Below are 27,933 nucleotides of genomic sequence, written 5' to 3'. Positions count from 1 at the left end.
AGGGGGCAGGCAGATCAAGGAGAGATGCCTACAATTTGAGACAATAATGAAATCGCGCTGAAACCATGCAGGAACTCATAGTGCACCTTTAAGAAAACAACAAATGGCCTGGTAGATATATGGAGAATGCTTTCCCTGCATAATAAGGAATATTCATGTTACTCAGGGAGACATTTGGTCTATAACAGACTAGACTGCTTTTTATGTTCAAAAGCGATGTAACGGATTCGACTTCCGGTGGCGAGCTAGTTGGCATGGCTGCGTAATTTCACAGCTCCGGTATCAGCACTAAAATTCCCTACTTAATTCAACATTCTATTCACTCAAATCGATTAATATACACAATAATGAGCGGGGACAAATCCAAGAGAGGAGAAAGGACACAAAATAATGTGGGAAGAGAAATGGACCTTTATTTATCCAGGTAAGTTGATTGAGAACAAATTCTCATTTGCAACGACGACCTGTCACATTCACACAGTTACATTCATACCTGGAAGCTGCCCAGTACAACCACAGTCTGATCTGCTGGCCACTGAGCAGCTCCACTGGAGCGGTTGGGGTTTAGGGCCTTGCTCAAGGGCACTTCAGTGGTGGTAATGAGGGAGGGACAAGCTGCTCTTTCACTTTCCCCACCCAGATTTTATCCTGCCAGTCTGGGGATTGAACCGGCGACCTCCCGGTCCGGTAAGTCCTCATTGTTGGATTACGCTTTAACTGTTGATACCTTTGTATCATAGACTGAAAGCCACAAGACTTTTAGGTTTATCTAACTTTGCATTTTGAAGGCAGACAGAGTAAAACATTGTGGAGGTTAAACACTGGAATGCTATATGATGCAACTTTCATAACTGCAATGGAGACAGAACTAGGTATATACCTACAGGAAAATTACAACGGGGAGGTAAGCCCTAGTATATTATGGGATGCCTCCAAAGCAGTCCTAAGGGGTAAGATTATAGCCAGGACAGCAGAGATAAAAAAGATAAAAGCGCAAACACTATCAAACCTACAAGAGACATTAAGAGAACTTGAACAAACTTACATTTTTAATAAAGATCCTATTATTACTCAACAAATTAGAACTGCCAAGCAGGACATAGACAAAATATTAAGTAAGGAGGTTGAAAAAAAACCTTAGGTTTATGAAACAAAGATACTATGAGGCAGGCCCCAAAGCAGCAAAATTATTGGCTTGGAGACTTAAAAAACAAGCAATTCATAAGATAAGAGACCCTGTAACAAATAAGATATCTAGCAACTTAGATGACATACAAAAAGCATTTGAGACGTATTACAAATCTTTACACTCAAATCAATGATAAACGTATTCTATCAATAACTAGGGAGGAGATAGACAAAGCTATTTCAAGCTTAAACAACAAGTCACCCGGTACAGATGGTTTCCTCCCGGAATGGTATAAAACTATGAGAGAACACCTTATCCCTATATTAGACAGCTGTTTCAATCTTATTTTAAAAGAAGGATCTCCACCCCCATCTTGGAGGGAGGCTTTTATATCAGTTATTCCCAAGGAAGGAAAGGACATGATGGACTGTAAAGGATATAGGCCTATCAGTGTGCTAAACACGGACTACAAACTTTATGCCACTATCATAACAAAGAGGATGGAATACGTAATGCCCCAGCTAATAGATGAAGACCAAACGGGATTCATAAAGAATAGACAAACTCAATATAACATTAGGAGGGCCCTGCATGTTATTGAACATATTAACAAAGAAAACATTTGTTCTATTGTTTTAAGTCTGGATGCTGAAAAAGCTTTCGACTCTGTTGAGTGGGAATTTTCTATTTAGTAATGGCCAGATTTGGATTTACGAAAAAGTTCATAAGACGCATTCAGATACTCTACTCTTCCCCATTAGCAAGAATAAAGATTAACGGAAGCCTTTCTAATGCTATAAATTTGCAACGTGGCTGCAGGCAGGGCTGCCCTGCCAGCCCCAGCCTTTTCATTCATTGAACCCCTGGCTCAAGCAATACGACAGGAGACAGAATTGAAAGGCATATCTATAAGGGGAGAGAAATATAGAGTGAGTCTACATGCAGATGATGTGTTAGGCTCTGGTCTGCCCATACTGATGAAAATGCTGGAAACATATTGAACATAGTCAGGGTATGTTCTTAACATACAGAAAACCCAAGCTATTACATTCAGTTACTCCCCCCCACAAGAATGTGTTACAAAATACAATTTTAATTGGTTCTCCTCCAACATTAAGTACTTGGGAGTGTATTTACCTAAAGACCAATCACAACTATTTGATGTTAACTATAATCACATAAACAAAATGATATATGATGATCTTAATGGGTGGGGTTTTCTTCCTCTTTACTTTGGTGATAGAATCAGATCAGTTAAAATGAATACTCTCCCCAGATTATTATATATTTTTCTATCACTTCCAATCAAAATTCCGTTCAGAGAATGGAATAAGTATAGAGGTTTCTTTAACAAATACACCAATCCAGTCATTAATAGGATGTTTTGATAGGGAAAAAGAAATATTGTAAACAGAGAGTCAGTGGGTGAATTTTTCATAAAAAATATGGGGAGAAGTTGTTTGACACTTTCAACTCCAGAGAGAGATCAAACTACTTAGATGGCCGGCATATGACCCTGACTACATGCTGGCATTGATTGACTGTAGATACAGACAATGGGGGTATTCTGGTATCACTTGTTTATGCAAGATAGTTAAAAACTGGGAGCTTGCAAGTTTTGACTATCTTTGCCAGACTTATGTGTTGAGTAAGCAGGACATTTTCAGGTATCTACAACTTTGTGACTATTTTCGTAAAATGGTCAAAAGATCTAATCCAAGAGAGTTCACTACTGTTATTCAATTATTTGCTGATGCCTATAATTCTGGAGGTACCAAAGGACTAATAAGCAAGCTGTATTATAGCATCATATCACTGAAAAAGGTGTTCTGCCCACAGATGTTTGTGGTAAAAAAGAGACACTAAGTTGACTGTTTAAATATGCTTTTATTGTTAAGTATACAAAGTACTGTTGAGCTTTTATTCTGAAATGAAAACTTAGAGAGGAAACAGGAAGTAGAATTAGGAGACCTGTCAACAATGGGAGCGGCATGGCTGCATTTATTTAGTGCCTGAGTGCCTGAATGCTGAGGCTGAAGTTTTGGAAGCTGCTGCCGGAGCAGAAATTGAGGGCGCGTCCAGCGTCAGGAGCAGTGTCTCACCACAGACAATCAAACAGCGAACAGAGGCATACCTGGAAAATCAGGCTCAGGTCAGTTCTACACCTATCCAGTCACTTTTAGCCAAACCATTCACTCTCTCTGTTACAAAGACAAAGCAGGAAGACTCAAGCCTAGCCTTCCACCATGACGTCTCGCCCACAATGCCAAGTAATATACAACAGGGTGAGCAGTTACCTGTGTCAAAGCAGCAGGCACACCTGCCTCAGCACCCTAGCTCACACCCTCAGCCCACACATAATCAGGAACAGGGCACCGTTCCATTCAGACGTGCAAGCGGCCCAGATCGTTTTCCTAGGAATAACACTCAGGATTCCACAATTACTCCTGCCACCCACATGATAGACTTTGCTAAGTAAAAGAACACTACCAGGTTTGTTTTCCCCCATTCTCTTACTTTGTTGATTTTGTCTGCTGTCAGGCAAAGGCAAGAAACGATCCTAGTTTTGCCTTGACACACAGCCCTCGCACTCATCACCGCAATGAAAGGCCCACGGCAAGGCATGATGGTGTTAAAACCGTAAAAATCTGTCCACAAGACGGACGTGTCAGCAACAGCAGATTCAAGTGGAACACACAAAGAAGGGATGGACAAGAGAAACAACAGTGATCCAGTCAAATGTTGTCCACTTATAATAAACCTTATCCTTTGGAGAAATGTAGAGGCTTCAGGATGAAGCCATTGACAGAATGCAAGAACTTGCTGACAGAATACAAATGTTTCAGGTGCTGCTCTGCTACTCACATGTCTAGAAATTGTCCAGTAGAGCTTAAGTGCAACGAGTGTGAGAGTGATCGGCACTGCACGGTCATGCATCCAGAGGCAGCCATCTCACCAGCAATGTCTCCCACGACCGATCCATGCACGGAGCAGGAAAACAGCTCTCCTCCAGAGGTAACTTTAAGGTGCACTGAGGTCTGCGGAGAAGGTCTCCCGGCGCGATCTTGCGCAAAATATGCTTGGTCAAAGTTTACCCACAAGGACAAAGAACGCTCAGTCAAGATGTACGCAATCCTTGACGATCAAAGCAATCGCTCACTAGTCAAATCAGAGTTTTTCCAGCTTTTTGGCATCCAAGGTACCCTTTCACCTTACCTCATGAGGACCTGTGCTAGTACCACTGAAATGACTGGAAGGAAGGCTATGGGTTTCCAGATAGAAGCACTGAATGGTAAAGTGTGTTTGGACTTACCTCCACTAATCGAATGTAACGAGATCACGAGCAACAGAGAAGAGATCCCATCACCAGAGGTTGCTCTTTCCCATGCTCATTTGAAACCTATTGCACCTTACATCCCAGTGATTGATCCTGAAGTGCAGATTCTCATCTTGCTTGGAAGAGACCTCAATCGCGTCCACAAGGTGAGACAGCAAATCAATGGTCCCCATAACGCACCTTTCGCCCAGCATTTGGATTTAGGATGGGTGATAGTGGGGGAGGTCTGCATCAAGAGTGCCCACAAGCCTATGGTATCTGTCTTCAAGACCAATGTCCTGCAGAACGGACGTCCTTCTTCTCTGACACCATGTCAGAATCACATTTCTGTTAAAGACAAGGCAAGCTACGGCGGGGAGAACAGGCATATCTCCACTTATTTGCCTAGCAATCTTGATGCCAGAGTACCTGCAGAAGAGAAAATTAGACAAGGTGTGTTTATTACAAGAGAAAACGACAACACACCTGCTTTGTCTTTTGAGGATGAGACATTTCTGGACATCATGCAGAAAGAGTTCAAGCAAGATGAGCAAAACAGCTGGATTGCTCCACTACCATTCAGGTCTCTTAGACCAGTGCTTCCAAACAACCGTACTCAGGCCCTCTTGAGAACAGACATGCAGAGGAAGCTCCATCCCTGCATGACAATGAAGAATGTTGGTACTTACCTATCTATGGGGTGTACCATCCCTAGAAGCCGGGTCAAATATGTGTTGTGTTCGACTCGAGTGCACAAGAAGGTGGTCACTCTGTTAATGTCTTGCTCTCTGGCCCTGACTTGAATAGTTCACTGCTTGGAGTTCTGTTAAGGTTCAGACGAGAACCTGTGGCGGTAACAGCAGACATCCAACAAATGTTCGGTTTTTTTTGGGAGAGAGGACCACAGAAACTATTTAAGATTCCTCTGGTACAAAGATAACAACCTGACAAAAGAGATAGCAGAGTACCGAATGCGAGTGCACGTGTTCGGGAACAGCCCTTCACCTGCAGTGGCTATATACGGCCTTCGAAGAGCAGCCCAAGAAGGTGAACGGAAGTATGGATCTGACTCACGGCGTTTTGTTGATCGGCACTTTTACGTGGATGACTGTCTCATCTCCCTCCCGACTGAAGCAGAGACCATTGATCTGCTCAAGCGCACTCAAGCCTCACTGGCAGAATCAAATCTCAAACTGTACAAAATCGCCTCAAATAGTGTCAAAGTGATGCAAGCTTTCAAACCTGGAGATCTGGCTGCAGGGCTAAAAGACCTGAGCCTTGGTGATGAAGCTCTGCCTGTGCAAAGAAGTCTTGGGTTGTGCTGGGACATTGACTCTGATACTTTTACATTTAAAGTAGCAATCAGCAACAAGCCATTTACCAGATGTGGAGTGCTTTCTACCATCAATAGCCTCTTTGACCCATTAGGCTTAGTTGCACCAGTGACCATTCAGGGGCGAACAATGCTGAGAGAACTTTCTGTCGACGTTCCAGACTGGGACACAGAACTTCCTGCAGACAAGTTCAAAAAGTGGGAAACATTAATTACTGGAATGTGATCACCCGACGCACCCGGGGCAGTGCGGCTCAAAGTAAGCGGTGGGCTATTCTCTTTACATGCATGAGCACTCGAGCCGTGCATATAGAAGTTATAGAATCCTTGGACACAGCAAGTTGCATCAATGCCCTGCGGAGGTTTTTTGCTGTTAGAGGACCAGCGAAGCAGCTAAGATCAGATCAAGGTACGAACTTTGTTGGAGCAAGTTCGGAACTGGGTATGGGAAGAGACAATCCAAGCCAAGCGAACATCGGAAAGTACCTTCATGACAAAGGTTGTACATGGAAGTTCAACCCCCCTCATGCATCTCATATGGGAGGCGCATGGGAACGCATGATTGGCGTAACCCGGAAGATATTTGATTCCATGTTGCTGCGAACTAAACATACTCACCTGACTCATGAAGTCCTCTGTACTCTGATGGCAGAAGTGTCTGCTAAAGTCAATGCGAGACCATTAGTCCCTGTCTCCTCTGATCCTGCTTCGCCAACGCTATTGACTCCTACAATGCTTTTAACCCAAAAACCAGGTGTGTCTGCTCCAGCCGGTAGTTTCAGTGAAAATGATCTTTTCAAGTGTCATTGGAGACAAGTGCAGGCACTAGTAAATGAGTTCTGGGCCAGATGGAGAACTGAATACCTCCATACCCTTCAACCAAGACGGAAGTGGCATACAGCATGTCGGAACTTGCAAGTTGGAGACGTGCTTCTCAAACAGAGTCAGTCACCTCGCAACGAGTGGCCATTGGGTCTCGTCACTACTGCAATTCCAAGCAGTGATGGGAAGGTTCGCAAGTTAGAGGTCAGAACATCACAAGGCAAAGTGAAGACATTCTTAAGGCCCATTTCGGAAGTTGTCTTGCTTTTGCCGAGCAACAGTTGAGGTTCAAGTGGCATCAGTAAACCACAGATGTTTGTGGTAAAAAAGAGACACTAAGTTGACTGTTTAAATATGCTTTTATTGTTAAGTATACAAAGTACTGTTGAGCTTTTATTCTGAAATGAAAACTTAGAGAGGAAACAGGAAGTAGAATTAGGAGACCTGTCAACAATGGGAGCGGCATGGCTGCATTTGTTTAGTGCCTGAAGTTGAATCCTGAGCAATCCTCCATGTGTATCCCTCAGAAAGCAATGGCTGTAAGCATTTATTTTCCTTTACATGTTTATCATACCCTTCTCCGGGAACCATCACCTTATCGTGGTGGAGAGGTTTGTGTGTCCCTATGAACCTGAGGGCTGTGTTGTCTGGAGCTTTGTGCTCCTGGTAGGGTCTCCCAAGGCAAAGTGGTCTCAGGTGAGGGGCCAGACAAAGAATGGTTCAAAAATCCTATGAAAAATCGAGGAAGGGATGAAGTGACCCTGCCCGGAGGAAGCCCGGGGCCCCCGTCTGGAGCCAGGCCCAGATGGAGGGCTCGTCAGCGAGCGTCTGGTGGCCGGGTTTGCCACGGAGCCCGGTCGGGCACAGCCCGAAAAAGCTACGTGGCGGACATCCCTCCATCCCATGGGCCAACCACCTGTGGGAGGAACCGCTGGGTGCGCTGCCACATGGGTGGCAGTGAAGGTCACGGACCTTCGGCCTTCTTGGAGACCTTGAGTGGAGTCCTGCATGGGGCTCCAGTCGGGGTCTCCATAGTTCTGCTGGGGGACTTCAATGCGCACGTGGGTAATGATGGAGACACATGGAGAGGCGTGATTGGGAGGAACGGCTTCCCTGATCTAAACCAGAGTGGTTGTTTGTTGTTGGACTTCTGTGCTAGTCATGGATTGTCTATAACGAACACCATGTTCGAACATAGGGATGCTCATAAGTGTACTTGATACCAGAGCACCCTAGGCCAAAGGTCAATGATCGATTTTACAATCGTTTCATCTGATCTGAGGCCATATGTTTTGGACACTCGGGTGAAGAGAGGGGCGGAGCTGTCAACCGATCACCATCTGGTGGTGCGTTGGGTCAGGGGGTGCGGGAAGACTCTGGACAGACCTGGTAAGCCCAAACGGGTAGTGCGGGTAAATTGGGAACGTCTGGAGGAGGCCCCTGTCCGACAGACTTTCAACTCACACCTCCGGGCGGAGCTTTTCGTGCATCCCTGTGGAGGCTGGGGGGCATTAAACCTGAGTGGACAATGTTCAAAGTTTCCATTGCTGAAGCTGCGGTGAGGAGCTGTGGTCTTAGGGTCTTAGGTGCCTCAAGGGGCGGTAACCCACGAACACCGTGGTGGACACCGGTGGTCAGGGAAGCCGTCCCGATTGAAGAAGGAGTCTTTCCGGGATATGTTATCCCAGACGACTCCGGAGGCAGCTGCAAGGTACCGAAGGGGCTCGAAGGGCTGCAGCCTCTGCCGTGAAAGAGGCAAAGCAGCGGGTGTGGGAGAAGTTCGAGAAGACATGGAGAAGGACTTTCGGTCGGCACCAAGGTACTTCTGGAAAACCGTCGCCACCTCAGGAGGGGGAAGCGGGGAACCATCCAAGCTGTGTGAGGTGGTTAAACAACTCCACAGTGGCAAAGCCCCAGGAATTGATGAGATCCGTCCCAGAAATGCTTAAAGCTCTGGGTGTGGAGGGGTTGTCTTGGTTGACACGCCTCTTCAACATTGCGTGGAAGTCTGGGACGGTGCCTAAGGAGTGGCAGACCGGGGTGGTGGTTCCCCTTTTAAAAAAGGGGGGACCAGAGGGTGTGTGCCAATTACAGGGGTATCACACTTCTCAGCCTCCCGGTAAAGTCTACTCCAAGGTGCTGGAAAGGAGGGTTCGGTCGATAGTCGAATCTCAGGTTGAAGAGGAACAATGCGGATTCCGTCCCTGGTCGTGGAACAACGGACCAGATCTTTACTCTCGCAAGGATCCTGAGGGAGCCTGGGAGTATGCCCAACCAGTCTACATGTGTTTTGTGGATCTGGAGAAGGCGTATGACCGGGTGCCCCGGGAGATACTGTGGGAGGTGCTGCGGGAGTACAGGGTGAGGGGGTCCCTTCTCAGGGCCATCCAATCTCTGTACGACCAAAGCGAGAGCTGTGTCCGGGTTCTCGGCAGTAAGTCGGACTCGCTTTCAGGTGAGAGTTGGCCTCCGCCAGGGCTGCGCTTTGTCACCAATCCTGTTTGTAGTATTTATGGACAGGATATCGAGGCGTAGTCGGGTGGAGAGGGGTTGCAGTTCGGTGGGCTGGGGATCTCATCGCTGCTTTTTGCAGATGATGTGGTCCTGATGGCATCATCGGCCTGTGACCTTCAGCACTCACTGGATCGGTTCGCAGCCGAGTGTGAAGCGGCTGGGATGAGGATCAGCACCTCTAAATCGGAGGCCATGGTTCTCAGCAGGAAACCGATGGAGTGCCTTCTCCAGGTAGGGAATGAGTCCTTACCCCCAAGTGAAGGAGTTCAAGTACCTTGGGGGTCTTGTTCGCGAGTGAGGGGACAATGGAGTGGGAGATTGGTCGGAGAATCGGCACAGCAGGTGCGGTATTACATTCAATTTATCGCACCGCTAGATTTAAAAAGAGAGCTGAGCCAGAAGGCAAAGCTCTCAATCTACCGGTCAGTTTTTGTTCCTACCCTCACCTATGGTCATGAAGGCTGGGTCATGACCGAAAGAACAAGATCCAGGGTACAAGCGGCCGAAATGGGTTTCCTCAGGAGGGTAGCTGGCGTCTCCCTTAGAGATAGGGTGAGAAGCTCAGTTATCCGTGAGGAGCTCGGAGTAGAGCCGCTGCTCCTTTGCGTCGAAAGGAGCCAGTTGAGGTGGTTCGGGCATCTGGTAAGGATGCCCCCTGGGCGCCTCCCTAGGGAGGTGTTCCAGGCACGTCCAGCTGGGAGGAGGCCTCGGGGGAGACCCAGGACTAGGTGGAGGGATTATATCTCTAACCTGGCCTGGGAACGCCTCGGGATCCCCCAGTCGGAGCTGGTTAATGTGGCCCGGGAAAGGGAAGTTTGGGGTCCCCTGCTGGAGCTGCTACCCCCGCGACCCGACCCCGGATAAGCGGATGAAGATGGATGGATGGATGGATGTTTATCAGAGTATATTGATGTTTCTTTTATGGAAATGTATCTGAGTTTGTATTATTTAAATGCTATAATGTGCTGTAGCCTGCAAAGTTAATGTTAACGTAATATACAGTACTTACCTTAATTTACGCTTAACATACTTACCTGTTATTTGGCTGGACGTGTGTTTAGTTATCTTTTTTTTAATCTTCTCTTTTCTAGTTTTACACCTATTCAACTGTGTCATCATGACTTACCTGTTGTAAAGAAGTCAATAAAGCACACTCACTTCCTTGCTCTTTTGAAAAGGAGTATGGCTGGCTGTTTATTTATGTTAATGCTTGGATGCAAACGCATAAAGAGAACAGTACAGTAAAAAGCCAAATTATCGGAAGGATTCATTCACCACAACTATGGAGGCCAATGCAGAAGAAAAAGACGAAAAAGTGTTGTCAGTGTCGTCAGTGTCCAGTTCAAACACCACGTCTTTTGAAAAGGAGTTCGGCTGGCTGTTTATTTATGTTAACACTTGGATGCAAACGCATAAAGAGAAAAGTACAAAAGGACTCCACAGACTATGTGAAGCAACGCTGGGAAAGAGCTGGACATTGAAATTACCGAGGACATGTGTCTGGACAATACAATCATCCACAATCAACTCCTTGGCCTAGAGAGACTTTTACTGGAAAAATTTGATTTGCTTTTTTATTACCCCGAAGCAAAAGGCTAAACAAACAGGTAGCCAGTTATGCTGCTGGAGAGAATGTGGAGAAATCATGGTTGCTCATGCTCATGTCTTTTGGTCTTGCCCCGCTATCCAGACTTTTTGGAGAGATGTGGCAACAATCATTACAAGCCAGCCATGCCATTTTCAGGACTGGTCCAGATCCCAGCAAGGATCTCAGACAAAAAAAATTCACCCACTTCCACCACTAGGTGATGCTACAGCAGAAAACATGCGTTAGACCTTATAACTCCCAAACCATACATCGCACATAAAAAATACACACATCCACGCATTCCCTGAATTCAGCTGAATCGCCTGATATAGGCCACGCCCATTTCCGAAGACTTTTATTCGCGAAAAATCGGGATTTATCGTAAACCTACTTTTTCAAAGTCCTCCTACGCCGTGCGACCGATCTGCACGAAACTTGGTACATAGTATCTCCCGACCAACCTGACAAAAAGTTAGTTAGTGAATGAGTTAAAAGAATTTTTATCGGATGAAAATTGCGTAAATTACGCACAAACAAATTTGTGTAGCTAGCTACAAAAAACTAACTTTGCCATATCTCGGCCAAAATAAACGCTATCAAAGCAAAACTTTAGATTCATGTTTGCCATGACCCTCTGGGGCTCCCCAACACATTTTATGAAAATTGGCCACTAGAGGGCGCTACAAGTACAAAAAGTTTATATCTCATGAACGGCTCATCCGATTTTTACGAAATTTTGAGGGTACCATCTAGGGCCACTCCTGAGGCCACGCCTACAGTTTCGTCAAAGTGGGCGTGGCCTATAGGACCCACCTTTTGAATTCACCACTTACACTAATGTGAGCAACTTCATTTACAGTGTAGATGTACAATGGTTCATAGACCTCACATACCAAAAATGACATATGGACCACTAGGTGGCGCTATAATGACGTCAAACGTAATTTTGCCTATAACTCCCACATTACACATCACACATTAGAAAGCCCTTACATCCATGTGTTCCTTGAATCGAGCTGAATCTGACGATATAGGCCACGCCCAGATTTTTTGCAATATCGCGCAATGTGCAAAACCAACTTTTGCGAACTCCTCCTAGGCCGTGCGACCGATCTGCACGAAACCTGGTACGTAGCATCTCCAGATGGACCTGACCAAAAGATAACAAAATAATTTTGCTATGTTAAAGTAAGTGTGCATTTTGCAACCAAGCAAATTTTCCTAGCTAGCTACCAAACACGAACTTTACATCTCTGCCAAATTAAATGCTATCAGCATGAAAGATTATTGTTCAACATCGCACTACTTATTTTTTATTTTTTGCTCTTTTCCTATGTTTTTTTTAGTTGACAAGTAAAAAGTAAAACAAAAAAAAACGATGTAACATTGGTTGAAAGCTGTACTATTGGCAAAATAAATATGTCTGATCATGCAGCAGTCTACCTCACAACAACATTAAAAACTAGTATGCATAAAACAGTTTGGAGATTAAACAATTCACTTCTACAGGATAAGAAATTTGTAGAAAAAATTCAAAAGATAGTGTGAATATATAGAATTAAACAATATAGAGCAACATCATCAATAGAGCAAACTTTAGACATGGAAAAATTAACCTTTACAATCATAGAGCACACATACAAATGGAATAATATCTACCCCAAAGAAAAAATCTGTAAACTAAAATATCTCCATTTAAGACTTGTAATAATACCCAATACCCACTATCCTACCCTGCCCCCCTCTTTTGCAGTTATTGTTTATTAGATATTAATTTCTTTGTACATGTATAAAAAGGAAATGTGCAATGGAGTCAGAAGTGTTAACGATTGTCTGGAAGGGGGTGAAAGAACATTGCAATAAAGTGTAAAAAGATAAAGGACTCTACAGGTGAAGAGGGTGGCCTATAAATGCTATCAATAGTTAAACATTTATTTGCATGAAAGATTACCTTAACAAAAACACATTCAAAATGTAGAGGCTCAATTGTGGGTGTGATTAATTCAGAAACAGATCAGAGGAAACGTATATCGCCACACCTCCACCCCTGGAGCACCTATCAGATCTATATAAGATATAATTGTGAGGTTTATTTCGTTATCTGAGATGTTACTGTTAAGCCATGATTCAGACAGTGTAATAATGTTAGGTTTATGTAAAAAACAACCCATGCACGAAGTAAGTGAATTTTTGGCACAAGACTCCTAATGTTTAAAGCTGCACTATGAGTTCCTGCATGGTTTCAGCGCAATTACCGACAAGATGGTTGGGGGAGGGCGAGGGGGTGGGGTTTATGACCTGTGTTGTCTCCCGAGACCGGGCTTTTTCACAGTGTATTCAGGGGGCAGGCAGCTAGCGGATCAAGGAGAGATGCCTACGATCTACAGATACACTGACGCAATACAGGGTTGTAAATATTCCATAATTCACAAGTTTTAGCAGAATAGACACAGATACACAACACAAACAACAAAAAAATAAAATAAATAAACAAACACAAAACAGCCACACCCTTCAAAAACAACCCAGCACCCCCAGACACCGTATTCCAGAGCATTTCCATGAGTAAACCAAACTGTGTTGGTAAAGACCATATATTGAACTCAAGACTCAGTCTGTATTAATAAGAAAAAAGAAAGGAAAAGCGTAGCTCCAAATATTTTTAAAATAAAAAGTACACTACTTTACAAGCAGCATTTCCATACGCTAGCAGGCTCTACTTTTTACATTCTATGGCTGTAACATACCAAAGAATAAGAGGAAGTGACGCAGTCAGCTTTAAGAAAGCAGGATGTAAACAAACAGTTGACAACTGAGACTATCTACTTGTTGTATCTAACAACAATTAAAACACAAGAGGAGTGTTAACACCTAAAAAATGAGCACCTTAACAGTAGGTCATACCAGGGTTTCCTAAGCTAAGGCGGCCGCCTTAAGGCCCTGACACACCAACCCGATTATTGGCCATCGGACAGTCTGGCGAGGTCAGTGACTCGAGTCTGTTCCGTGTGTTCCGTGCCGTCGTCAAGTCGGAGGAGCCGTCGGCCTTCATTTGGAACGATTTGACCTTGTTGAATTGGAAGGTGGGCAGTCGGACTCAATGACCAATATGATTGGTGGAGTGCTAACCCGGAAACGACAAGCAGGATGAGCGTGACTAACGCCTCTCAAAATCTGACGAAAATCTTTTAAACTGACCTTTGTCGATCTGAAATGAAGACAGATTCAGCAAATGCATGGCCTATTTCTCGCTTAAAATGTTTTCAGAAACACATTTTGGTGAACTATTTTCGTAAAATATGAGATCGTATTCCGAACGAGCCGCCATTATGGTCGGGGAGAAGCCAGACCCACGTGACGCATTCGTCCAATCAGCTGCTGGGTTTAATTTTTTGGGCGACAAATAGAGCTGCAACGATTAATCGATTAGTTGTCAACTTTTAAATTAATTTTTAATTAATAATTAAACTATTTTGATAATTGATTAGTCGGTTTGAGTAATTTTTTTTAAGACAAAAGTAAAAATTCTTTGATTCCAGCTTGTTAAATGTGAATATTTTCTGTTATGGAGACATTATGTCTCGCGCACGTGCAGAATGTACACTCAAGTCGGCGTCGCTTCGGTGTGTTCCGAGTCCATTTCTGCTGAAGGTCAGCCGTTGGGTTGGTGTGTCAGAGCCTTTAGCAACACACGCCTGCCGCCTTAACTACGTTGTCAAAAAAGAAAAACGATATACGCTGTGTTACTCATTCCAAACCACACAGTTGACAACCTGCAGGTGAAGGCGGTGGAAACAGGCTCGGACAAGCTGCTGTGTACTTGTCAGTCTCGCAAGCGGTTTCAAGAAAGTGGCTGCATTTGTCCGACAATGCACAGAACATTAACCGGTACAATCCTACAGCTGTCCGCGGACACAGAGTGCGGAAAATGTGTCAGAGCCTCCCGGACAGGTGAACTGAGACTCCGTTTCCTGCTTGTCGGTCAATGGTTAATGATCGGTTAACATTTCATTTCATTGTTCTATCTTTTGGAAGGCTGGCTGCCAAAAATCACCACTTACTAGCTAATTAATTAGCCTGAGGTAAACGATAGCTATCAGTAAACAGAAGTGACGTGGTGGCTGGCGTCTGGTGTGCGCCAGTGTTTGTGTGTGTGTCAACCTGCCCCCCACGAAGCTCCGACATGCAGACAGCAGAGCAACAGAAGAAAGTAGCTGCACCTTCGCCAAAATGAAGACTGAAAAACAGAACTATTTTGGCACAAACATTTACTTGCCATGTGGCAGATAGCCACATAGATATAGATAGATAATAGATATAGATAATGTATTAATTATATATTATTATTAGTCTGTAATCTGTAGTCTATCGCAACGGTCTGAGGGCAAACCCCACCCTACCACCTTAACTAACAAATTTTCTGTGGGAAACCCTGCATACTGTAAATTTGTCTTGTGTGCTACAAGCTATTAGCTGCAGCCTCACCTCACTAGGTATCGATAATCGTTATCCAGGAGAAGTCGAATTGGACATGAAGGTAGCTTCAGCTTCTTTGTAGCAGCTGAAACGCCACTGTTTGCCATCAACAATAATGCACAGCGTGCAAGGATAATGGAGAAAATACTTCATATCGAGTTTTAATGCGGTCAATTAGAAAGTACAATCATAACATAACTGAGTTGTAAAATCGTATCTATAGTATTATAGACCTCTGTGCAGGGTGTTGGTTTCTGATAATAGGGTTGCATGATATTGACATAATGTGATATTGCGATATCGATTATGAATATTGCGATATATTAATTTAGATATTTTTAAACATGTAAAATTATAAAAGTTATTGGAAAACGTTTGTTTTCCTTGAGACCGCAGAGGGTGAGGGGTGGGAGAGGGTTTTTGTTCTTGTTCAATTTGTGTTGCTGTTCTGTATGTAAAAAAAAAGAAAAAAAACAATAAAAAATGTATCATTAAAAAAAAGTTATGAGAAAACGCATCAAAACAGATTCATAACAAATAAGTTTTCTTACAACACAAGGTTTATTTCACCTGACAGTCATATTGGACTGGTACAACATGAATACATAAATAACGACCATGTCTACAGAACAGGACATGTTTTACTGGTTGTACAGTATAAAATATATAAAAGAGAACAGGACAACTTTTCTTTCGCTTTTCTGATTCGTTCTGTTTAGTTATCTATTTCTTCACTTACTCTCTCTTACTCTGTCGAAATATGCACACACGTGGTACGCTACGGTTTGTCACGTAGTGGACCCGTGCGCTGATGTGTACTAACGTGCAAGTGGCACAGTAACTGGCTAATGAAATTGATCATTATAGCGTTTCAAGCGGGCTCTAAATCGAACACAACTAAAGGCTCGGACACACCAACCCGATTATCGGCCGTTGGACAGTCTGGCGAGGTCGGTGATTCGAGTCTGTTCGGTGTGTTCCATGCCGTCGTCAGTCGGAGGAGCCGCGGCATCCATTTTGGCCGATTTGACTTGTTGAATTGGCCAGTGGGCAGTCGGACTCAATGACCAATCTGACCGGTGGAGTGCTAGCCCTTGACTAGCGAATCAGTGCTTCTTCCACAAGAAGAAGCCCGAGAGCTGACAACGCCAGTATCTTCTTATTACTAGCCATCATATTTTCTTCCATTCAGCGAGTAATGACAACAACAACACTCTGATGAAAACAATGACTGACAACAGCGTGCTCTGTGTTTCCTAGGTCTAGAGAGATGTCATTTCCGGTTTTCATTTTTTGGGCGACAATACAGATTAGCGTCGTATGCTGTTATTGAGACGTATTACGTCTTGCGCACGCGCAGAATGTACGCTCAAGTCGGCGTTGCTTCGGTGTGTTCCGAGGCACTTTTTTGAGAGACGGGAGCCGCGACACTTTCGATATAATATTGCGCAACGTGATATCGCGATAACGATATTGAGTCGATATATCATGCACCCCTATCTGATAAGTCTTAAAACTCATGGATGTATCACTTAAACTGGCCTTACTGGATCTCATTTCATCATCTCATCTGGTGACAGCAATAAGTAGAGTAGACGAGTCAACCCCTTAGTCATTCAGCCAGTTCAGAATTGTGGCAATTGTCCAACATATTATCTATCTATTCAACTATCTATTCAAATCCAGATTATAGTCCACCCCCAAAAGCTCCAGGGGTCTTGTCCACTTGCAGAAAAATATGAGTACTTATATTGATGTAGTGTCCAAGATTTCCAAGAGTGACAACCTCTGAGATAAGAGATTTCCACATGGAAACATGGAATCACTGACCCACTTCACCATCATGGCTTTCCTTGCTAGTAGTGCTGCACGATTAATCTAATTGCAATTTCACTCTGTGTGATTACATAACCAAATTTTTTTTTGCAATTAAGTAAACAAAAGTTTGTGCTGTGCTCCACGTTGTAACACTCTTCACTTTACCGACAGTATTAACAGATGAAGTCACCGTGTCTTAAAGGTCCTATGACATGCTGCTCTTTGGATGCTTTTATATAGGCCTTAGTGGTCCCCTAATGCTGTATCTGAAGTCTCTTTTATATAGGCCTTAGTGGTCCCCTAATGCTGTATCTGAAGTCCGGAAATTCAGCCTTGGTGCAGAATTACAGCCACTAGAGCCAGTCCCACAATGAGCTTTCCTTAGCATGTGCCATTTATGTGTTTGTAGCTTTAAATGCTATTGAGGAGGAGAAAGGGGGGGCAAGGTGGAGGGTGGGGGTGTGGCCTTGACCAACTGCCATGCTTCGCTTGTTTGCAAGCCATGATGTCTCTCTCTTTCTCATGGGCGGGCCAAATGCTCTGGGCGGGCCAAATGCTCTTGCCCCTTATGACAACATAAGGGGGGAGATTCCAGATTCGCCCATCTGAGCTTTCATTTTCTCAAAGGTGGAGCAGCATACCCAGGGCTCGGTTTACACCTATCGCCATTTCTAGGCACTTGGGGACCATAGGCAGGCTAGGGGAACTCATATTTTTCATGCCATGGGACCTTTAAGAAGCTTTGTGTTTACTGTTAACTCATGGTCAAAAATGTCTATTTTGAAAAGATTGCTTTTTGTAATTTAATTATGTAAAATATTAAGTTATTTAAAAAAAACAGTATTGCACATTTTCTGTTCATGTATTTCTTTTTAGGTTCATTTAACTTTGTATGTTTAAACTGAGAAATGCACATACCTGTGCATCTTCCCTGTTACAATACCTTCATGAGATTTACATTTGGGACAATTTGGCAATGTGATGCATCCCTTGGTTCCTGGTTATAAAGCTCCCCCCCAAAGTGTAGACAGTGTTTTCAATATTATAAAAATAAATATAATATATTTATAAAAACACTGCATAAGCAATCAGACAGCAATTGTAAAGAAGCACAAGGTGTGCCAAGACTAGAAGAAAGCCACAGTGCCTGTCTATGCTAAATACCTGTAAGTTATATTCCAATACAAACACAGTTCAAAGGGAGCAAACAAGATATTATTCAAGTAGTCTGAATAAAACCTCGAAGAAACCATGGACACTTAAAAGGTACTTTTGAGATATAGGTAGGCTACAATGTGTGTAGAACTTACCCAATATACGTTTTGGAGGTTCTGCCCACCCCAGTAAACAAACATCTGGCTGCAATGGTGTCACCATACTTCACATTCACCTCCTTATTAGCAGGATAGAATGCCTGGAGAGAAAACACATTCACTGCCGAGCAGAGCAAACAGCACTCTACTTGAAAAACTGTTGTAATCAATATATTTTGGGTTGAATTCAGATATATTGGTAAGAATATACATCTAACCTTGTAATTATTAACTCCTTAAAGAACTGGGAACAACTTGGACAAGCTTTTAAACAATGACATATACGATTACTCTGATTTGGAGTCATATTTGTAAATCACATGAATGTCATCACAAATATGTAAGACGTTTAGCTACAATTACTAAATAGTGCAACTGTTTATACTGAGTTAGTGTTGTGCTACTCTTGTCTTTTAAACTTAGATCTACAAGAGCTGTCAGGAGACTGATCTACCTACCTAGACATACTCTGTCAACTGTCCTGAAATAACTAAATAAATGTTATGATTTGACACGATAAGTACAATTTAATTGGACTGGGTTTCTGTATGGGACAATGCAGGCAACAGTAAGCAGTGTGGTATTACATAAAACAGAACATTTTAATGTTTAAAATTGTTTTTTTGTTGCATTTTCCCTTTTTATTGATAGCAAAGAAGCAGACAGGAAACAAAAAGAGAGTCGGGTATGACACAGAACTGGTCAGACTCGACCCTGTGGACGTTTAGATTATATGGTATGCATGCGCCTTTAATCATTCCGCTACTGAGATACCCCAAACATGTCAGTTTTTAATTGCCTTCTGATGTGATAACTTACCTGTGGTAGCTGAGGGGATTGTCTCCCAATCAGGCTCCACTTCCCGTCTCGGATCCTGTAGCCACTGACCACTTTACCTGTGACAACAATACTCATCCAGGTTACCACTGCTACTGATAAAGTTACGCTGAAATTAATTGCTAAATTCTCTGGTATGACTCACCAAGGTGGTGTGTGTGGGTCCTGAAGGCAAACGGGTAGATGGGATATGAAGTGTAATCACAGGCGATGTCTGCATTTGTAACTAACAAAGAAAAATTAAGTGACGTCAAGGCAGGCCCAATCTGTAATCACTATACAGCCCCATTTCTGCCCCACCTGTCCTTTTATGCACTCCAACAGTAACATTTGTTGTGGATCATGGGGACTCAGAGAGTTTGGGCGGATAGCACCAATTGGTGCTAGAGCTGTTATTAGGGCCGAAGCACAAAAGCGCAAGGCCCCAACGGTGCCTTGTACTGAAAGTGCGAAGGAACCTATTGTTTTTGTAAGGATTATTTTTCCGAGTCCTTCGTCGCATTTTTGAGGGGGTTAGAATGCACAAAAACTCACAAAACTTTGCACACGCATCAGGCCTGGTGAAAAATTTTATATTTTAAGGGTTTCGGGAATAAGCGCACAAAAATGGCTCGCTAGCAACCCCTAGAATATTAAAGAAATTGAGCCCCTGCAGTACGTTTAACGTAGACTAACAGAACTTGGTACACATATGTAACATGTCAAGACGTACAAAAAAGCTCATTGGAGCTATAGCCTAAACCCCACAGGAAGCCATTTTGAATTGAAAGCTCGAGATTTGGCCATTTCCACATGTCGTACTTTAACGAACTCCTCCTAGAGATTTCATCCGATCAACTTCAAATTTGGTCTGTACCATCTTAAGACGTTGAAGATGAAAAGTTATTAAAAGAAAAACTTTTCATCATAGGGCATGGCCGTGGCGGGGGCGGCCATTTTGTATGTTTCGCCATTGAAACAGGAAGTGGGTGTAACTTGAGTGTACATTGTCCAACTGGCTCGAAACGTTTCAGGATTCATAACAGTCCAACCCTGACAACATCTACAGGCCGATATTGGCTCAAAGTCATAGCGCCCCCTAGTGGCAACACGAAGTAGACCTAAAAGTCAAGGTGCTATACTTTAACGAACTCCTCCTAGAGAGTTCATCTGATGGACTTCAAATTTGGTCTGCACCATCTCAACACCTTAAAGATGAAAAGTTATTAAAAGAAAAACTTTTCGTCAAATGGTGTGGGCGTGGCGGCCATTTTGATAAACGAAGAAGTTGTTGTAACTTTAGTGTACATTATCATATCTGCCCGAAATTTCTCAGGTTTGACAAGGGTCAAGGCCTGAGGACATCTACAGGCCAAAATTGATTTTTGGTCATAGCGCCCCCCGCTGGCAACTGGAAATCCGCCTTATATGACAAACATCATCCAATTTACATGAAACTTATAATGTGTGGTCTACATGTGATACTAAGCTGCCCGCTATACTTTAACCACACCCATGTACTTAGGCAACGCCCCCCTCTTATGGCTTTTGAACCGTTTAAGGTAGAGTCTTGTGTAAGGTATCATTGAAGTCAGCAGAGTTCCTTCTTCATGATTAAGCCATGCCCCCTTTCATAACTGGTGACCCATTTAAGGTAGTCTTGTGTGAGGTATCATTGAACTCAGCAGAGAGTTTCTTTTTGATTGGTGATGGTTTGACCTGCCCTCTATGCTGTAGCCACGCCCCTTTTTAATAATGTATGACCCGTTTGATGTAGTGTCTTATGTGAGGTATCAATGAGTACATTGATACCTCACATAAGACACTACATTTCATCTACAAAAAAGACCAATAAAAAAGGAAGTCTCTGTTGAGAGACTTCCTTTTTTATTGGTAAAGGTTTGCCCCGACCCCTATGCTTTGGCCACGCCCCCTTTCACAGCTAATTAACTGTATGACGTAGAGTCTTGTGTGAGGTATCATTGAACTCAGCAGGGAGTTCCCTTTTCATTGGTGATGATTTGTAGTGTCTGAGTGCCGCGCTAATGCACGGTCGCAAGGAGCGGCGTCCGTCAGTAACCCTGACGCGCGCAGAGGAGCGAGGGCCTGTCCAACACTTTAATTGTTATTGTCATTTCTTACAGCCAGTGAACATTTTAGCTTTTAATAATGTACAGTTTATTTTTGCCCAGACGCAGGGCTTTTAATTTAGGTTTAACACGTGTACTCCTTTTCCAACTATGCCCCCCCCTTCTTTGAGTGCCCCAGTCTGACCCACCACAAGCCCCTTCAAAAAGTGGTTTGTTCGAACTTCGCCATCTGTTAATGGCGATTTTGGATCCTGTTCTTCAGCCCCGAAGACACCAGAATGTTTAATTAAGGTTTTGCTGAAATATGAAAAAGGTCATGAGGCTTCTGGGTATTATTCTATGCTCATGCAGAACCTAGGGGATAGAGCTTGGTCAGCCCTCAAAAAGACATGGGAAAGGGATCTAAATATTACAGTGGATGATGAGGATAGCAACAGAATCTGTAGGAATATTAAAACTATGTCACGTGATGCGAGGTGCGCCTCATTCAGTTCAAGATTATGCATCGCTTCAGGTGAACAATACAAAGGCGGTGCTCTACTCTGCCTAAAGAATATTTACAACAGGCGCTGCAAAGAACAAGGCTAGGAGGACAAATTAATTGATTGATTGGTATATTATCAGTTGTAATCAACTCTATTTTGATACAAATTAAGTGTGATGCTGCTATTTTGCCATTTTAAAGATAAGCAATGCTGATTATAATCAGAAATTGTACAGCAGCTTTCAAACAAACGTTTGTTGACAGTTATAATTTCTCCAGGCCTCATTGGAAGAAAAACAAATCTGGCAGAGATGATGGCTTGGCCATGTTTTCCAGACAAGCCAATTAGATTAATTAAATATCTTAGCGCTTCACAAATTTACATCTAGGAAAAAATACATTAAACATACCTTTTTTTCCTGGAAGGATAACTGTGTCCACAGACATTAGCAGGTATATACCAGCAATGAATGGCTGCCTTTGTGGAGGGCACAAAGAGTCATAGTTATAGGGTAGGAGGCGGTAGAGTTTTAGTCACATTTTTATCAACAGAAAAGTTGCTTTTAAGTAAATACTTACGGTTTGGATGTCATTCTTAAGGTAAATCCTGAGCAATCTCTATGATGGTCTGGAGAACAAACCACAAACAATTAAAATTCAAAGTAAACATTTTTTTTTCATCTAAATGAGCACTATACCATCAAAGTTGACATAACACACTTAGTTTAGCGTTATGCCTAGGTCACATTACACAACTTTCCAAGTCGTCAGATTGCTGAACTGTACACACTACACATCTTGCTGTCTTGTAATCGGTAGGCTTAAAGTCATTGTAGTTTCACACTACATGACTGACCAGCGAAAGGTGGTCACACACGACAATTTTTTTATCAGGTGGAATCCCTGATGAGTATGTCTGGTCTCCAAACTATGTTTTGTCACGAAAACACACACAAGAAGTGACACGGGAAATTAGGTAATACCATGCGTGAGACAGAATTTTTTTGTTCAAGCAATCCGCGGAATTTTCCCTGTAGTCATGCTTGTTGATGTTGTCGTTGGCACACGTGTTCATGAAAATAGTCTATTAGGTACAACAACAACTTTGGTCCGTGTGGCAAATGCAACACATACAGTTCCTATAGTTACAGGCAACCCCTCCACCAGGTTTCCCCTCAACCCATGGCTCCCCGACAGGTCCAGATATTTAGCCTGCAGTCAGGGATGCATCGCAGACGCATTCCAGATATGTTTCACAGTTCACACATAACGCTTGAGCGCTGATTTGCTCCTCTGATCTCGGGATCTTGATTATTACAATTCATGTCACCAAAAGCCCCTAGCTGGCGGCGGCCCCGTGTACACGTCTGTTCTGGAGTGTAATTGAGCTTTTAGGTTTAACTAAGAACACTTTCATCTGCTCTGTAGCAATATCCTACATAATTGTGAATTCGGGTCCATTTTATGAACCTAAAAATATAAGGTTATTGTCTGCTGCTGGGCCCTGGGGACCTCAGTGCCGCAGACACCAAAGCATAGAACTTCAGAGAGCCGGAAATGACAGCAGGCGGGTGTCAGATCTGTGCAGAGCACCGGAACAAAAACACCGACACATTACTAACAGTGTGATAATAACATCCAAAACACAAGATTCACTCTCAGTGGTTTCTGTGACTTAAAAATACTTTCAAAATAGCATAATAGTTTAAAAATACAAAAACAGCCGAAATACACAGAGCTGCCTAGCTGGTTATGATCGCTCAGTAACATGAGGCGCAACCTGCAGCCAGGGACATGGAAATTGAAATAGAGCATTTCTTTATTTAATGTTTTTCAAATTCATTAAATAATCCATTATTAAATAGAGGAACTAAAAAAAGATCTTAAATATCTATAGTTCCTCTATTTAATAAAGGATACATTAATTAATTTGAAAACCAATTTATTAATTCCTGTTTTAATGTACAATTAAATACTAAATAAATTTCAATGTCCCTGGAGGTCCTTCATACTCAACGCCCAACCAACCTGGCTCACGTTTTCCAAGCGGTAAAAGACGTGTCTTGTGTACAGTATTAGGCCTAAAGTGCCTTTGGGTACCTTTTGAAGCACTATACGAATAAAATGTATATTATTCCTTTTATTATTATTATTATTATTAATAATAATAACAACATGCGCAATCAATATCAAATTAAAGTTTACAGTGTTTCCCTACAAAAGATTTTAAGAATTTGTATTCCACAATCCAAAAGAGTTGGAGATCCATCACAGTACCTGAGTGTTTGGTGGATGCTAAACTACAGAGAACTCTGGAGGATGTAGCTAGCTAGTAGTAAATATAAAACATTTTTCTAAGTAGATGTGTGTGAAAGTATATTTTTGGTCCTATTCCTCGTTCTCTTTCGTTTCTTTTTATTCTTTAGCATGTTTGCTGACTAAACTAAAAATATTGATATATCATAAATAAAACATTCCAGTTACAGCTGAGGGAAAAATGATTAAACAACATTTTGTTTCTGCTCGCAGACCTAATGTTTACTAAGAAGTGAAACTTCATGCAGGAGAATTTTGAATTGCTTTTACACTCTTGAATCTTTCGAAATCTTTCAGTGTTTCCCACACATCGACGAATTTGTGGCGGTGCGCCATACAATCAACACCGGCCGCCACATATTAAGTTTCGTTATTAAGGGTTTTTTTTTAACGCTATTTAAAACATGCAGCGTATTCGTTCAGCTGCATTTCCTTTCCCTGTTCTTCGCCGTCTCTCTGTTGCTCACGCGTCTCTCTCTCACACTCACACACTCTCTCACACACACACACACACACACACACACACACACACACACACACACACACACACACACACACACACACACACACACACACACACACACACAGCGTCTGTCTCCATCAAAACGAGAGAAAGACGGCTGGCGAAATTCACAAGTTCACGAAAGGTTGGTATCTCGTGAACACCTTTACACAATCACACATTAAAAAGTGCTATAATATAAATATTTTATATTCTGAATACAATGTTTTCAGTGTTAATGTTGGAGTCCCGACTCGATTGCGCCTGCTGTAGAAAGTTAACCAGTCGCAAGTTTGCGGTAAAATGCAGTTGGGTTGTCGAGGTCAAAACACTATATGTAGCAGCTGTGAATCTAATAAACTTATTATAAATAATGTTATGTCATTTCTTTACTCTTACACTGAATGTTTGCTGCTTCAATCCAGATGAGTATTGAAAAGTATTTTTTGCAACTAACAAACGCATGTGTTGTGGATGTGGACCAGCCTGAACCTGATGTATCAGTCTGAAACAGAGCTAAACAGTCCAACCAGTGCAATTAGTTACGTTATTAATTTGTTTACAATATTTTCAGGCTTCAACCAGTGCTGCTCAAGCAGAAAGACAGGGTCACTGGGAGAGAAAGAGATAGATTCGTTAAGCATTGAAGAAAGAGTATGAAAAGAGGACAGCATCCAACAGCGTGTCCTCCTCAGTTTTTGATACTTGATTGTTATGAAAATAAGTATTTCACCCCCTTGTGCGCGCGCACCACAAATAGCTTTCTAATCTGTGGGAAACACTGCCTTTACTGAATTAGATGTAACTGATTACATAAATAAGCTCTATTCAACAATGTTAGTCTTTCACTTCCATTAGGACTCACCTCTGAAAGCACTGATATCTCCATAATGGATCTGCAGCACAAAGTGGGACATTCCTGAATTTCTTCCAACTTTAAAACCAACATCTGATGAGATAACAGATAGAAGAACAGATGTTAGAAAAAGACATGAGACCACATGGAAACGTAAACAACTGAGGGACAAAAGATAGAAAGGCAGTATATAAACCACATACTTGACCATTTAGGATCTGTCTTCGCCTCATGTACTGTATTTTCAGTGGAACTAATTTCTACTTAAGAAAAAGTCTATGAAAACTGTGAGCTGTGAGGTCTGTGGATTATGGGCAGAAACATGACCCACACAAATACACAAACACAAATGACAATGCCTGTCAAACTAGTCAGCTGTGGTTCCTTTAAGCAGAAGTGTATACAAGTTTCTACTTGCGGAACGAATGCTCCGTGACATACAACTTGAGAGGTTTCTCATTTATTTGTCTCCTGACATATGAACAGTATGGGCCGTAGCATACAGCATTACATCCTAGGACATTTTCCCGACTGCCTTAAGCAATGTCACCCCCCTTGTGGCAGCCTCATCACTATGCGAGTAACCTTACACCGTTAACTAGATCCAGCATGAACAGTTACATGACATCTCCCCCCTTTTGAGTTGTAGGTTAACAGTTTGGAGCCAATAGAGTGCAACATCCCTTCTTAAGAAAATTAACAGTTTACAGCAGAGCCTGACCGATAAAGGATTTTTAAGGCCGATATCGATACAAATATTTGGTGATATAAAAATCTGATATTCTGCTATATCGGCCGATATATATTTTTTTTAAAATATCCAAAAACGCGTAACAAAACATAATCAGATTTCCCTAACATTAGTTATTTGTAGGTATTTATGAGTCCTCACTAAAATAATATGATAATGCAGTTTAAAAATAAACTTGTTTTATTGTCACAACAGAACAGAGGAACATCAAAATATATTAAAGTTCTGATAAATAAAATGTATAAAAATACAAACTTAAGATATGAAACTTAAAGGGTTAAACACGAGTGTTGCCAACAGGGACGTTGTAGAGTGCCCTCTGGTGGACAAACTATACAACGCCAACACTGTGTGAAGGGTGATTCGTCCGTTTTTATTTTATTTTTTAAATATTCATTTATCGGCCATTATAAATGCCAATACTGATAGTTTGGAAAATGCCTAATATTGGCCGATAATATCGGCCCACCGATATATCGGTCGGGCTCTAGTTTACAGCGGAAATCAAACCTAACCTTATGCGACTGTAACTCAAGCTTTTAACTCTTGAGGCACCTTCTACAAGTCTTATTAGTTTCTGTACATGATACACCATATACACCACATATGATTTTGTAAACAATATCAACATCAAAAGTGCTTTAAACAATGAACGTCAACATGTCCCTTTTAAATGTTAACAATAAACATGTCTCTTTTCCTTTAGTTTCTCCACATTTCACATGTATGCATTCTTCCCCCCTTCGATCAATACTTAATAAGATGGGGTAACCTGAGGTCATGAGGTAGACTGCTTATGCACCTCCATGCTGCTGGAGATTATTCTGCTCCAATAGGCAAGCTATGTGTTAATCACAAAGTCTTTCAGTCTCTTTGGTGGACGGATAATTCTCCCCCGTCGTCCAACCAGACTCACTGTCAAGTTTGACTACCACACTGTCCCCTGGATTGAGAGGTGGAAGTGGTCTGACGCCGTGGCGTTTGTTGTAGGGACACCTGTAGCTTCCTTTAGCCTTGGCATCAGCTTTACGCACTTTTGTGAGGTCGGGCCATTTTGGAAACAGTACTGTGTTGACTGTGGGCACTGTTGTTTTGATCTGTCGGACCATCATGAGCTGAGCAGGACTGCAACCCGTGGCATGCAGCAGAGTAGCTCTGTAGCTCATGAGAGCCAGGAACGGGTCAGCCTGCCAAAGAATCCTTTTCGCCGTTTGAACTGCCCTCTCAGCCTCCCCGTTGGACTGAGGGTAGTGGGGGCTGGAGGTAATGTGTTTAAAGTCCTTATTTGAAAACTGTCCTCCGTTGTCTGTGTATAGCTCGTCTGGACACCCCCACCTGGCAAATATGTTTTTAAGCCGTGCACAGGTGGTCTCACTCGTCATGTCAGGCAGATGGGCTATTTCGAGATAGCGAGAGAAATAATCAATAACAACCAGATAGGTCTGCTTGGCGTACTCACAGATGTCCGCTCCAATCTTTTGCCAGGGCCTTTGTGGTAGCGGTGTCGTTATCAGAGGATCCTTCCTTTGTGTTGGTCTGACCTCCATACATTCTGGGCATGTTGTCGCCAGGTCCTGGATCTCGCTCTCCAGCCCAGGCCACCACACGCTCATGTGCGCCCTCTCACGACATTTAGTGATGCCCTAGTGCCCATTGTGTGGGATGACGATGCGGTCGCCATAAAGCACAAGACCTTTTGACACAATCGGTCTATTTCTCCACTGGTGGTATGCTCTTGCTTGAGCTGGAATGTTACTTACATGTTTTGGCCAACACTCGATCACCTGTCTGCTCACCACCTGTAGTTCT

At 42.7% G+C, this 27,933-nt stretch overlaps 1 protein-coding gene across 2 annotated transcripts in view; it reads right to left on the bottom strand.

Moving 5' to 3' along the window:
* Positions 1-25,462, bottom strand: part of pam (peptidylglycine alpha-amidating monooxygenase) — an 83,646-nt gene extending 58,184 nt beyond the window's left edge. For both annotated transcript variants that reach the window (XM_078271816.1, XM_078271817.1), the window contains exons 1-6: positions 25,383-25,462; positions 22,279-22,327; positions 22,110-22,177; positions 19,292-19,372; positions 19,129-19,205; positions 18,307-18,410 (exon numbers count right to left, since the gene is read on the bottom strand). In XM_078271816.1, coding sequence (XP_078127942.1) covers positions 18,307-18,410; positions 19,129-19,205; positions 19,292-19,372; positions 22,110-22,177; positions 22,279-22,327; positions 25,383-25,434 — 431 coding nt within the window. In that variant the 5' untranslated portion in view covers positions 25,435-25,462. The remainder of the gene's footprint in view (positions 1-18,306; positions 18,411-19,128; positions 19,206-19,291; positions 19,373-22,109; positions 22,178-22,278; positions 22,328-25,382) is intronic.
* Positions 25,463-27,933: the final 2,471 nt, after the last annotated feature.

The sequence above is a fragment of the Sander vitreus genome, chromosome 16, assembly GCF_031162955.1.
Source record: "Sander vitreus isolate 19-12246 chromosome 16, sanVit1, whole genome shotgun sequence".
Classification (NCBI taxonomy): Eukaryota; Metazoa; Chordata; class Actinopteri; order Perciformes; family Percidae; genus Sander; species Sander vitreus.
Note: the sequence above shows the minus strand (reverse complement) of the source record. Positions and strands in the feature narration are given on the sequence as shown.